The following is a 13,387-nucleotide window of genomic DNA, read 5'->3' on the forward strand; positions in this document are numbered from 1 at the left end:
AAGAAGAATTTTCTGCACTGTAGGAATTATTGGATAAGATTCCATGGCCTAAATTATACAGTATGTCAGACTACACAGCAGTCATTTTTGCCCTTAAAATCTAACCTATGAACTAACTACCAACTGCAACAGTTGCTTGCATGAATGCAAATACTCCCTATTGTATCTGAATTTTAGGCTGTCTTAAACCTTGTCCATAATCCCATTATGGAAAGGACTCATTGCTACCATTATCTGCTTGCAAATACCTAAATTAGATCGTTCAGGAGGGTCTAAGTATTGCATTCTTTCATAAATTGCTTCATATTTGAGGATTAGTTTACTTTAAATAACAAGTTACTATGAAAAAGCAAGGCATATTTTCTCTTGCAATAGCCTAATTGTTTTATAATATAAGTTCTCATGGGAATTTAAAGTATAGAACTACAAGCTTAAAAGTGTCTTTGCTTTAGTAAAAGATCACTTGAAAATAATTTGGAAGCAAAGCAGCTTTATCATGTGTGGCTTGGATAAAAAAACAAACAAAAAACCATGGAAGCTGAGGGAAGAATTAAATTTTCACAAAATACATTATTATTGAAATGGGAATCTGGTTGCAGACCTTCAGCTTTTGTGTTCCCTGATCAGTTCTAATGCTCAATCTGCCTGCACTTGTGAGTCTGAAAATACAGAGGCACTTTTATCAGGCACTGGAAATGAGTCAGTCTGATGGAGGTCATGCAGACCTACTGCAAGCTCATTTTCTTTATCAAAAGCTCTTTGCAAAGCTGTTAGCATCCCCCAATGAGATCTGGTGGTAGGTGGTATTGTTCTCAAAAGATGTTAGCATTTCTTCCAACAGCAAATGTATCTAGACAATGTTTATAGTTAAAGTAAGCCATTCATTCCTGCTTTTACATTTCGTGCTCTAGAGAACACATAAGCACTTGATTTTTTTTTAAAGCTGATGTTGTACACTGTCAAGGCATTTTCCCCCCTCCCTCCTACATAATTTACAAGGCTCTTTTTTCCTTCCTCTAACTGAAAAACTCTGAAAGCTTATAACTGCACAGGAGATGCAAGCTTTCTTTTACTACATACTTAGCCTGTAATAGCAGGTTACTCATAGGTGTGGAATATTTTTGGGGGCTTGGAGGGTAGATAGATGGAGGAGGTGAAAGAGATGGATTTTGCAAAGATATATTCCAGAACTGAATAACTGGTTTGACTACTCTAGTGCTGTCCCTTTGACCTTATTTATACAGTAGAGATAGCCAAAGAGATGATTTCCTGTGAGTTGCCCTGGATTTTCACATTTTTGACTCTAATACTCTCCAACATGACCCAAAAAATCAGAAAATTATACTGATCAAAATAGCTTTGCCAAGTTAATGTAAATGCTTTCTGCGCAGAGTGGAAGGAGTGAGGATCTCTATTCTTAAGTGCTTTCTTCCAATATATCATCTTTGTGTATATGCAGAGTGACTTAGCTTGTTGGATCAACCAGACTACTGATTTCCCACTTTTCCTCTGCAACTGTACTGAATACACATGAATCCACAGGAAGGATGGCAATTTTATACCCTTCTTAGATCCCCAGATTACCAATGTATTGACATTTGTTGTACCTATTTGCCCACCCCTCTGATAATCACCTCTTCCTGATGTCTTTCCATGACTGCTTGACAGATCTGGTCAAGCTCGCTCTGATTCTGTATTAATTCTAGTTGTTTTTCCTTGACCATCTGAAGTGGGGTCTTCCCCTCCCCCTTACATAATTCCTTAAGCACCTGCAGTATTGGAAAGAGATAGGTAGGGAGTCAACATCAACAGCATTCACATATTTGATTTCCTCTCACACAAATGTGAGAGCATATTTAACAACAATAAAAACAAGTTCAACTCATTTTCACTTACAGGTTAAAGCCTAAAGCCAACAATCTAGACTACAGCATCCCCCACAGCCCCGCTTTCACAAAGAAACACAATATTCATGTCAAATGGTTATGCAACGGGAAGGTCTTCTACCATTCAAGGGGATCTGCGACTCCATTGCCTAGCTCTGCAAGAAAGGCAGTATACTAATCTTGCATTATTTGTGAGGACCATTGAAAGAAATCACTTTGGCGAACAAAGCCTCTACTGATTTGGCAATTAGAGCACCATTGTACCCAGTCCAATTCCAGGTAACTTACTGCGTTGCAGATCATCATCCTCACAGAAGCAATGTAATGCTTTGGCTGTGAAATGAGGATACATAATAGGAAACACAAGAGAAACGTTACAAATCAGACTGCACGTGGCAGCCACAGTCCCTCTAGCTATCACTTCTGAGTACAGCTGGGCAAAGCTAAGCTTCTGGAATAATTACTAGCTAATGTTGCTGTGTTTTCCTGCTTTGGAGCATGGCTCTCACCCTGGAATAAACTTGAGAGAAGAGAACATTTATAAAAAAACAATTTCCTTGGGCAGTCATTTTCTGTATTCCCTCTGCTCTTATTTCCGAGATGTAGGATGTGAAAGAGAAAGCCCTTATTAAAACAGTGCAGGATCAAGCACAACCAGCTGAAGACATAATTGTATGTTTAGGGCATCATGATGTGCTGGTGAGGAAATGAATGTTCTGTCAAAAATTCAGCATCAAAAACTGACTGGAGGATCAAGGCGAGGTTGTAATTTCAAGGTATTTCCAATAATAAGCAGTGCAGTAAGACAGCTTATGAAAAATGGAACAAATTACATGATAAAAACTTCTTGGAGATTTTCCCCAGGATGGAGGATTTTTCCCTCCCAGTTCGAAGCTCCATCAGCATGAGGTAGTTTAGCAGTTGTGCTCAGTCCTGTAAGACGCCTGTGTTGACACAGCCTACTGTGAACGAGGCATGACTCTCATCTGCCTGCCCTGACCCCAAGTCTCTGATAGAAGTTACTTCTGTTTTTTATTTTGCTGGAGGCCTTAAGGAGGATAATGGCAAAGCTGCCTTGAGAAGCCAAACTACAGGTTGCGCACTGGCCTTGAGAAGCTGTAGGGTCAGGAGAGATCAAAGTTTTGAAGTTATGGATAAATGTATGGTCACCATTATGACCACTATGACACCTGAAGCAATTTTTACCTAAACAACATTTTCTCTTCCAGTTACATGCTTAGCAATCCTAATTGCAGAGCCACTTGGAGTATCCAAGGAACAAATGCCAGAGTCAAACTGCAGGCAGGCTTTCACAGGCAGCCTTTACCCCTTCCTGATCATTCAGTGGCTGGCACAAGAGAAATCCTGTGATTGCTGCTTCCCTGCTAACAGGAGGTGCTCCATCCTCCCCGGGGAGCAGGCAGGAAGCTTTTTGTAGCAGGATTCCTCCCTGAGCTCCCCCGAGGCAGCGCGACTCCATGTCACCCCTTGTGGGGAGCTGTGTGCTATTTGCACAAATGAGTCCATGGGAAAACTCCCTGGAGAGCTTGAAACACCACTCAGAGCAGGAACTACCCAATGAGGAACCTCTCCCTCTGAGAGACTAAATTGATTTGAGGCTTGCTACATCCTATAGTAGCAATTCCCATCTTTAAGTATAGTCCTCTTGCAAGAAGCCATGTGAACAACAGGGACAGGGAGCCTGAAGCAAACAAAAAAACCCCAACACATCCCTTTATGCCCAGCAGTGTTACCAAGTCAGGACCAAGCTACCACAAGGATCAGGAAGCCATAACTTGTGCAAGGCTGCTCTTGGCAGGGAGAAACTTGCCTATGATAAACTACAGAGGGGCAGTGGGGGAGGGAGAGCAGAGACTGAATTTTTCTTTCTTCTTTCACTGTGTATAGGCAAGTGTGATTTTTACTGTTGCAACTTTAAAAAGCTTGAGCTGCTCCTATAGTTAAACCCCAGCTCTCTGCATAAACAATCTGAAGAACATAGATGCAAAAAAGCCTCACTGTGCTATTTTTGGAAGTCGAGAAGGGAAAACCTGATTAATGTGGTAGGTTTGTGCAGTGATTTCTTCTCACCACTCGCAATGCAAAGGGAACCCTGGATACTGTATGCTGGTAATGTATTACATTATTAGTCAAAGGTCAGTCGGAAAGCATTTTATCTATGGCACCACAATCATAGACAGATATCATAGATTAAAGGCCTTCTATCCAGACATACAGCTCTCTTTTTTTTCCTTTTTTAATTGGGATTTTATATGCTTTTCCCATTTAGACAGGATCAGCCTCATGTGTCTGTGATCCCTGCCTGCATTGGTTTCACAGCTGCATGTGCGCATAACAATGCTGTTCAAATACAATTTCCTATGGCACAGTAATACTGCAGTCTCTGGGGCTGTATAAAAGCCTAGCTAGATTCGTCCAGAAGTCTGCCTAAATTCTGTTAATTTTTTTCTTTAATAAATATTTTGCTAAACCTAAAATAATTTTGAAACTGCCTTTTTTTTCTTTAAACCTAGCCACACTATAAACCAGCTAAGCAAGTACAAGGCAAATCTCCAGAGCTGAGGTGAGAGTCTCTATAGCTCCTACCACAGACTGGCCCAGGTTGGATTCAGACAGTAAACATGGTTAAGTTTTTTCTAGCCATATAAGCAGAGCACTGGTAAGAATTACTTATTTATTTAGGACTTGCTTCCACACAAGTGTCACGAGAAGCATTTTTTTTTTCCAGTAGTTGATGGCCAGCTGCTTGCAAAACTTCTGCCCAGGTGTTCAGCTGAAGCTAGTCTACAAGGCTTCCCTGAAAAAGGGGAGGGGAGCAGCAAGCACTGCAGCTACATCTGTTTTGGCCAGTCCTAGTCTTAGCCATTTTACCCTCCCAGAATGCAACACCTCATCATCTGAAAGTTTTCCAAAAGCCTTTCCCTTCTAACAAAAGCAGTGGGCGCATTGGATTAGGTGCTTCAGCTTGTCCTGGTACAGCCATGCGTGTGAAGGCATACTATTCTATTTGGGTTTGAAAGCTTTCCTCGGATCTCCTGTATGTGGGAGTGCCAAATGGTCTGGTCTAAAAGCAGTGCTGTGTAGATTATCTAAACCATCACATGAGTAAACAAGGCAACAGTTTTGCATGATCAAGCCAAGGGCATGGCTTCTGTAATTAGTACAGGGCACTGTTTTTGAAGCTCAGTTTGATTTGTGTGCTGCAATTACATCAACACAGCCTTGTACAAAGTGGCTCTTTGGCATTTGATAACCACCACGCAAAGTTCTATGTTTAATCAGTGCTCACAGCTTTTATCTATGGGCTTCACTGCTTGTGCAACAGAGACCAGATACAAACCTCCTAAAAAATTTAAACTGCTGGCAGCTTCCTGCAGTGCATATGCATGTATGCCTGCTCACCCCATCAAGACCTTCTGTCATTTCTTCTTGGATATGTCTTTGCTGCTTCAGTTAAATCCCCGCCCCCGCCCCCCAAGTGCTACAATTCATCTGCTGTTGTGTGTGTATATATATATATAGCCTTTTCTGCCCTTAGGCCATCCAATATCTCTGTCTACTGCTGAGAATTGTTATAAATATTTGTTATTCTTCTGACATCCAGGCAACCAAAATACTTTTCTAAATGTGGCAAGGTCTCTGCAGTTTGATAGCATCACTCAGTGATGGGCAAACAAGTCTGTTATTAGTCTGTGTCCAATTTCAGAACATGAAGGACAACATGCATATAACAAGAAAAGGGTAATTAAAAGAGGAGGCGATGTCTTCGAAATTCCTTAAGTTTTATAACCTGTCAGAACTTTTAGTGTATTAACATATTAATATTCAAAAAGCTCCAATAGACCAGCATTAATTTTCTGACTCCAGCATTACAAGAAAAATTATTAGTTAAGAATAAAACTCTGAAGTTTCTCTTTTAAGTGTGCGGGCACTCTGCTACCAGCTGCTTTCAAAAGCCATGTGCACAGAATCTCAACGCTTCTCCTGCACTAGGTATTAATATTTTATGCCCATTAAAGGCTTTAATTTTTTCAAAGCCCGAATTTCCAAGCGTGTGTGCTTCAAGTTAGGCACCCAAATCCATATTTATGGGACTTGCAACAAAGCAGCTGGGTCTTCAGAAGAGCTTGGCAATGATGGAACTGGCTTAATCAAGAACCACAAGGTCTAAGTATTCCAGAAACATTCAGGCCAGTTGCATACATGCAAGTGTTTAACTTCCTTACCCTCTGCTTACAACCCTTTTTGTTGTAAAAGTAACCACACAAAAATGAACTGACACGAATTGCATTCTAAATCTGTACAGAGACTGAAAAACTGAATGTCAGGCAGAAGCAAGACTGCCCCTCTTCATCTCAGAGTCTTAATCCTGGAGCTAGATGAAACTAGATATATTTTCATTAACGATTTCACTGATGCCCACTTTGGAAGAAATAACTGGCTAGCATGCTTACCCAAAGTAGTTCAATCAATCTGAAAGGCTAATGCCTTTTACAGAAGTAAGCATGCAAGAATCTAAGGCAAAAAGAATGGATTATTCACTGTACTACAATAGCATCCAAAATGTGACAGGTGCTTTGCACAGAAAAGTAATAATGCCCAGCACAAACAGCTTACTATTGATTTTGCTTTGATCTGCATGGGTGACTGGTGCTTCCTAATACTGGGGGGGCACCAGTGGCCGATTACCAACTGGGGGGGGCAAAGGGGTCTGGAAGTCCTGCCAGTGCTTCTCTTGGGGGAGGGGGAGCACGGCCAATCTCAAGGGGTGCACATGCACCCCCTACATGTTGCCAATGATCTGCAACACAGGGCTGCACTGGGCTAGAAAAAAAAAACAAATTTTAGGTAGGGGTGCACCAGTAAAGATTTTTTGGGCCCATACCGATGACCAATTAACGAGCAATATTGGCTAATACCAATCCAATTGCCAATAGGCAGCCCGGAAGCTTGGAGAGCAGCGTCTGGCTGGTAAGCCTGTTGGTGGGAAGGGGGGGGGGAGTGAAAGGGCAAGGAGAGGGGAGTACATTGAGGCTCCTGTGGTGAGGGAGGGAGTGGGGTTGGGGCTGGGGCAGGTGCTGCCCAGCTGGGAACAGGGCATGGGAAGAACCAGCTTCTCCCCCTACATCCAGTAACACCTGGTTGGGCTCAAAACATGGGGGGCAGCTCCTGCCACTGCATGCACCCCTGGGGGGGTATGTGCCCCCCCAGATCTGTGCACAGGGCAAGGGGCAGGATGGAGCCAGGGGCAATGCCAGGCTCTTCCCAAGGGGGGGCTGGGCTTGGGGCATGTGGTGGCAGTGCTGGGAGAGGGGCTATAGTGGAATTTTGCAGTGGCTGTAGACCACCTTGTAGCCCACCCCCTGTGCCAGAACCGCCCACCCCAAATCTAGCTCTGGTCCAACCCCCCCAACCGAGAAGAGCCTGCCCCAGCCTGCAGCAGTAGCTTGCCCTCACCCTGCACACATATCGGGGGGCCATGTGCCCCCCCAGGGGTGTGTGCAGCAGCAGGAGTCGCCCCCTGCAACTACTCATGGCTCTGTCCTGTGCCCCACCCCCTGTCCCAGCTGGGCAGCGCCTCCCCAGCCCCAGTTCTACTCTCTCCCTTACCGTAGTACCCTCGATCTGCCCCTCACAATTTACCAGCCAGACACTGGTCTTCAGGCTGCTGGGCTGGCTGCGTGCATGCTGTGGCTGCACACATGCATGCGGCATTTAACCAGTAACATTAATAGACCACATCAGCCAAAAAAAGCTGATTACTGATCATGTCAATTTTCCTTTTATCGGTGCCGATACAGTACGGACCGATGTATTGGTGCACCTCTAATTTTAGAGGCAGAAATTTGCATAAGAACCCAGAAAGAGAAAGGGAGAACTCAGAATAATAAAGAGTTATTCAAAACAATGTAGTGAATTTATTATGTAGTATTAGAAAAATCACACACACAGTGGTTTCTCCAGATCTGCAGAATCTAAGGCCATTTTTCCAGCTCTCCTGGGACTGTATAAATCATACTATTATAATGTTGCATGAACCTGCCTCTATCAGCCAACAGTACTGTGCTGGACATCTACTTGCTAAAATTTTCAACCAAGGACCTTTACTTCTCTCCTACTCTGGCAGCCCATTTGGGAGGAGCCCCCACAAATGGCTGCGAAGCTACTTCATAACACTTTGTAAAATCCTTCCTTACAAAAAATACTCTGCTCTTCCCAGAGGCTTATCACAATACTTGATAATAATTAGGCAATGATCACAAGACACCCACTTGCCTCTACTATCTCATTGTTATGGTACGCTCCCATGGCCATTGCACCCATCTTGTATATTTAATCTTAGTTCAGAAGTACCTCTCTGTTTCTGTTGTGCCGGTACACTGCCCAGCATAGTAAAACCCACATCTGTGGCAGACACTCTCCAGGACTACAAATAATTGTAATTCTTATTACTTATGGTAGTTGTCAAGACGAATCTCTTAGCAGAGTTTCTTGGATCTCATCTTAACTTTGGGAGGTTGGCCTAACCAGGTGTTACTGGATGTAGGGGGAGAAGCTGGTTCTTCCTATAATACTTAGCTAAGTAGAGGATGTCATTGGCTCAAAGAGTTCAAGAGAGGTCTTTCTGCTTGGGGGCTGGTCTGTACTACAGGGGTCCTGCCACAATAGCTGTATCAGAGTAGCTATGATGACAGTGCAGACTCAGTAAAGGGGCTTCTCCAAACAGCAGACACCCTCTTCTATCAGTATGTGGCACGTGGTCTTACAAGGCAGATGAAATCCATGCATCTCTTTATGAACACTCACAGCTGCATGTTATCCTTTTCTATGCACTGACATTAAAAAAAATATAATATACTTGTGATGTTTTACCTCTTACAGCTTAACCTCCTACTGAGATTAGGGAATCACACACCAAGAACCCACTGACTACTCACTAGGAACTGCACCAGTCTCATTCGGATCTAGATTGGGGTGGGCAAAATATGGGCCATGGGCCAGATCCAGCTCACCAGGCACTTTCATCTGGCCTCCATTGTGCCCCAGCCCTTGCACCCGCAGGGGTGGGAGCAAGGCACCTACACCACCTGGACAAGCTACTCACCACTCCATCCTGCTCCAGCTCGGCAGTGCTTGCCCCAGCTCCACTCCCTACCTCAGTGTGGGTACCTCGATCTGCCTCCCCCATACAATGCTTCTCCCATGCCCCATCTCCCCCCGCCGCCCCAGAAAAAAAAAGGCTTACCAGATGGATACTGCTCTCCAAGCTACTAGGCTTTCATATCACTAACTGGATCAGCATCGGCCAATATGGCTCATTAATAATGGGCCATCAATATTGGCCCAAAATATCTTTATTGGTGCACCCCTAATTTTAACTTTCTTGAAGTTCAGGTTTGTTTTTAAGGACTGCTGTCAGTTGTGTTAAATCCAAACCGTCTAAAGTTCAGGTGCATTTAATCTAGGGTTTGCTTTAGGTCAATCTTAATACCTAACCTTCAAACACACACACACTCCATTTAAAGACTCACATGTTTGATGCATTAAATATAAAATCAGTTTGGCAACACTGTGGATTTTAGATTGAGATTGTGTGTGAAATGACAGTATGCAGTAGATTTACGAGATTTACTAAATCCAATAAGTACTCACCTGTTTGGCTGCTGAAGAAGAAATGACTCCCCTCTCTAGGAGATTCAGAAGGTCAGCCAAAGAGAGAGAATTGACTGGACTAGAAAAAAAATGGGTGAGATGTGAACTCGCTTGAAAAATAAGGCATAGTTCAACATCTCTATGGCATCTGGTCATTTAAGTAAAAGAAAGTCATTTACACAAAGACTAGGTGACATACTCTATGTCCATGAAGCTTTTGAATATGTAATTTATTTTTGGTCAGCTTACTATGTTTTGCCTTTCAGATGACAGAAATGGAAACCTGGTGTTAGTTAACTAAAGGTTTCTCTTCTCTGGAAGGTATGTAGTAGTTTATTAAAAGGACACCACAAAGCTCTAGGGTCCGAAAAGCAGCACCAGACACTTTTCAGAATAACGTTAAATCCAGGGATGGATAACAAATTAGGAGTTGACACTAAAGTTACAGGGCACTACTGACAATGGTCCAAGCCTGAGTGTGAGAATATGGTCATTTCATTTTACTCAAGTTAACAGAAGTAGAAAGCTTCACCTCTCCTTGACTGTAAGGTTGTATTGTTTTAAATGACCAAGCAGCTCACTTATAACCCATCCAATCACTTTCTTTGGATTCATCTGGGTCTCTCTCACCACATCTTCAAAGAACTCCATTAATCCATCTTCATTCTATTAAGAAAACAGAATTTGATGCATCAATGTCAGCAAAGTGAAAAAACTACTATTTTAGTTGTGTTACACATGCATATTCAGTGGGAAGTGTCCTCTAGTCAGTCCCCAAGGTAAACAATCTGTGCAGTAGGATGACAGTGAACAATCTCCATTATGGGAGAGAATACACACAGCAGAGCTCTCAGTCAGGCTTCAAGCTAAAGGAAATTACATTAAACGTGCAAACTTATTAAGACCCTTTTCCTGATAGTAGTATACAGGGAGAAGCTGCCTCACTCTAGGCAGGTAGAGAGACCTTGTCTGGAATACCTATCCTTCTGGTGCAATGACTTGTCAGAAACAGCATGCTGTGTTTTACTAAGAAAAGATTTTTTGAAACCACCTGGAAATACCTCATGCTTGATCCTGCACACATTTGGGGCTGCTGGAATAAGATGAGCTTGTTTCTGTCCCTGAGTGATTTGGATAGGTCAGACTGTAAAACCAGGTTTTTATTTTTCTAGTCTTTTTCTAGTCAACTCCTGTGACTAAAGGCCTTCAGCATTTGATATGTATTGCATTGGGGGGACAGAGATTCAATTTTAAGCGAACATGAAGTCTGAGATTGTTTTTAGAGAAATAGATATAGCAGGGTCTGATGGATGCTATACTGCTTTATCAGAGAAAGAACGATGGATCAGTAACTGTAGCATGTCACATAGCGGACTTTCCTGAGATTCAGGATATAGCAAAACAGGGATTTTCCAGGGAGGAACCTGAATTCAGTAAGCTAGTAACTCTGTGGTGTATAATGAAACATCCACAAACAAAAAAGTCTGCTCTTCGAAGTTACTAGGAAATAATCTAGCCCATAAAATTAATTCTGATCATGTATTAGAAGAGAGGCAGGGATTTCTTCAGATGATACCTTTAGAACATGCGACTAAGTGCATTTTCTGAAATGTTTTGCAGATCCACACTGATTTCAGTAAAGTTTCCTGGGGCTGAGGGTTTTATGATAGGTTCTGACCAGAGACGGCACTTATTTGCACAATCAGACCCCTGACCTTTTCGTTCCGAATCCAGACATTTCAACCACAGCACTCTCATGAAATTGCTAAGTTTTGTTTCCATTCCAAAGCAGACCAAAAAACAAAATTTGGGGACCCCCAAAGGATGATGTAAAATGGCACTCTCATCCTTCAGTCCTTCCTTCTCTCTTTTGCTGTCGAAGCAGTGTTGTTCCTGGAAGCAAGGAGACAGCTCCAGGCCAACTCCTCTCTTTAATTAAAGTTGTTTAGATAATAGTAACTCCACTGAAATCCCCAGAGTTAGAATGTTGTAAAATTGGTGCGAGTGAGAATGTTGAGGCTTTCTGCCTTTACCATGAAAGATAATATGGTTTACTGAAGTGAGCAAAGAACTGGGACATACATACTCACCTTCTCATTCTGGCTCACCCACTGACCCTCTGGCCTCAAACAACTTAACCTTGTTGTCTTTTCATGTCTAATACTTATTTGCTTTTGTTGCTACAATTCTTATAAAACTTAAAACTAGTAATCCCATAGTAATCAAAAAAGGTGAAAACCATCCGTCAGGTAAAACCACGTATCTTCGTGTTGGTATTGGTGTTTGTAACTTCCCCATGCCTTTTAAACAGCTCAACTAGCCAACCATGAGGTCTTAAAAGAAACCAACCCCACATGTGGCTTTTCCCTCCACCAGAGACCCAACCACAATTACTATGGGAAGGCTAGAGCTTTTGTTTGCTGAATTGAAAATATAGCTTCAAGAGTACTGAAAAGCCAACACACACATGAACATACACATTAATATAAAGCAGCACAGACAGAACCTCAAAGAAGCATCCTCCCCAGTGCAAAGAGATAATGTGCTGATTAATATTTGTACTGCACTTTGATAACAAAGAACTATGTGCTTGTTAAGTAGACTTATGAAATTGAAGTTATCCCTTAATAAATACTGTAATTTTTAATTCCCCTCAGGAGTCATTATCCCAAGAACAATGGACTTGATATTCTAAGGCTTATTTTGATGGGTTAACTTCCAGGGCAACACTGTCCATTTAGCTCAGTCTGGAAACAGTGAGCCAGTATTCATGTCCTGTTTTTTATGTGTAGCTACTGCACATTTTTGAAGTGGCAAGAGCAGATATGCATGTAAAAAATGCACACACATGGACAGAAGTAATCAAGCCCACACATACTGCTTTTGTGCATTAATATGTATGAATTGTGCCTCTCTGGAAATATGGCTTTACCTGACGAGGAAAGAAACCCCAATAATTTAATGTCAGTCTGGAATTAGCAAAACAAATCTTGCATTTCCTTTTAACAAAAAAACTTCAGTCAGATTCAAATCGGTGTGATAGGAATGGAATATTTTCCTTATTAAAAGAAAGGGAAAAATATCAGGAACAATGAGACTGGGAAGACTTGATCAGCCTTCATTTTTCATACAGTCTTGCCTACCCTACTGCTGCAAATGACTTTGGATTTGTTGTGCAATTTGGTCAACTTTTCTCAAGCCAAATGAATTTCAGACAGCATGCCAACATCATCCTATGACTTACACTGGAAATATTTATCTCGGGTAGAATGTGTCAGCCTAGGGAATGTCTCAGGCACAGAGGTCCAATATTAAGCTGTGCTGCCTTTGATACAAAATCCAGTGTGTAACCTTTGCCAAATATCTTTGCTCTTATCCTTACTTATTAAGAGTCAACTTTCACCAACACTTCCAATTTTCCAACCACATCAATTAGGTCCTTTTGCTCTGCATTTCTAGCCACTCAAAAAAGTCTGTGAGAATTGAGAGAATAGGACCAAAGTTCCCAGATGCAGAAGCTTAACTATTAAAATTAAAGTGACAATGCCCTACAAATTAACAGAAAATTCTTCATATGCTTAAGGCTAAAAAACCCAAGACGCAATTCAAATTCAGTGGATTCCTCGTATTGGAATCACTTTGGGAAATGGTGATTTGATTCTATTAACTGGCTGATTCCATTAAAAGGAGACCTGCTTTTTTTTAAGAACACGTACTCATTCCTTCCCCACAGTGCCCTGGGCCTGCTTGTGCCTCTCACTCCCCTCTCCCCGCCCAGGCGGGAGAGGGGGCCCCCAGCTGCCAGGGCTACGGGGCCAGGGACCCGG

At 42.3% G+C, this 13,387-nt stretch overlaps 1 protein-coding gene across 2 annotated transcripts in view; it reads right to left on the reverse strand.

The window, feature by feature from the left end:
- GATB (glutamyl-tRNA amidotransferase subunit B) overlaps window positions 1-13,387 on the reverse strand; it is a 66,137-nt gene that overhangs the window by 1,099 nt on the left and 51,651 nt on the right. For both annotated transcript variants that reach the window (XM_090036390.1, XM_090036389.1), the window contains 3 exons: window positions 10,093-10,226; window positions 9,561-9,639; window positions 1,635-1,769 (listed from right to left, as the gene is read on the reverse strand). In XM_090036390.1, the coding sequence (XP_089892516.1) occupies window positions 1,635-1,769; window positions 9,561-9,639; window positions 10,093-10,226 (348 nt within the window). The remainder of the gene's footprint in view (window positions 1-1,634; window positions 1,770-9,560; window positions 9,640-10,092; window positions 10,227-13,387) is intronic.

This window comes from Crocodylus siamensis, chromosome 2, assembly GCF_052110815.1.
Source record: "Crocodylus siamensis isolate JL-2025a chromosome 2, ASM5211081v1, whole genome shotgun sequence".
Lineage (NCBI taxonomy): Eukaryota > Metazoa > Chordata > Crocodylia > Crocodylidae > Crocodylus > Crocodylus siamensis.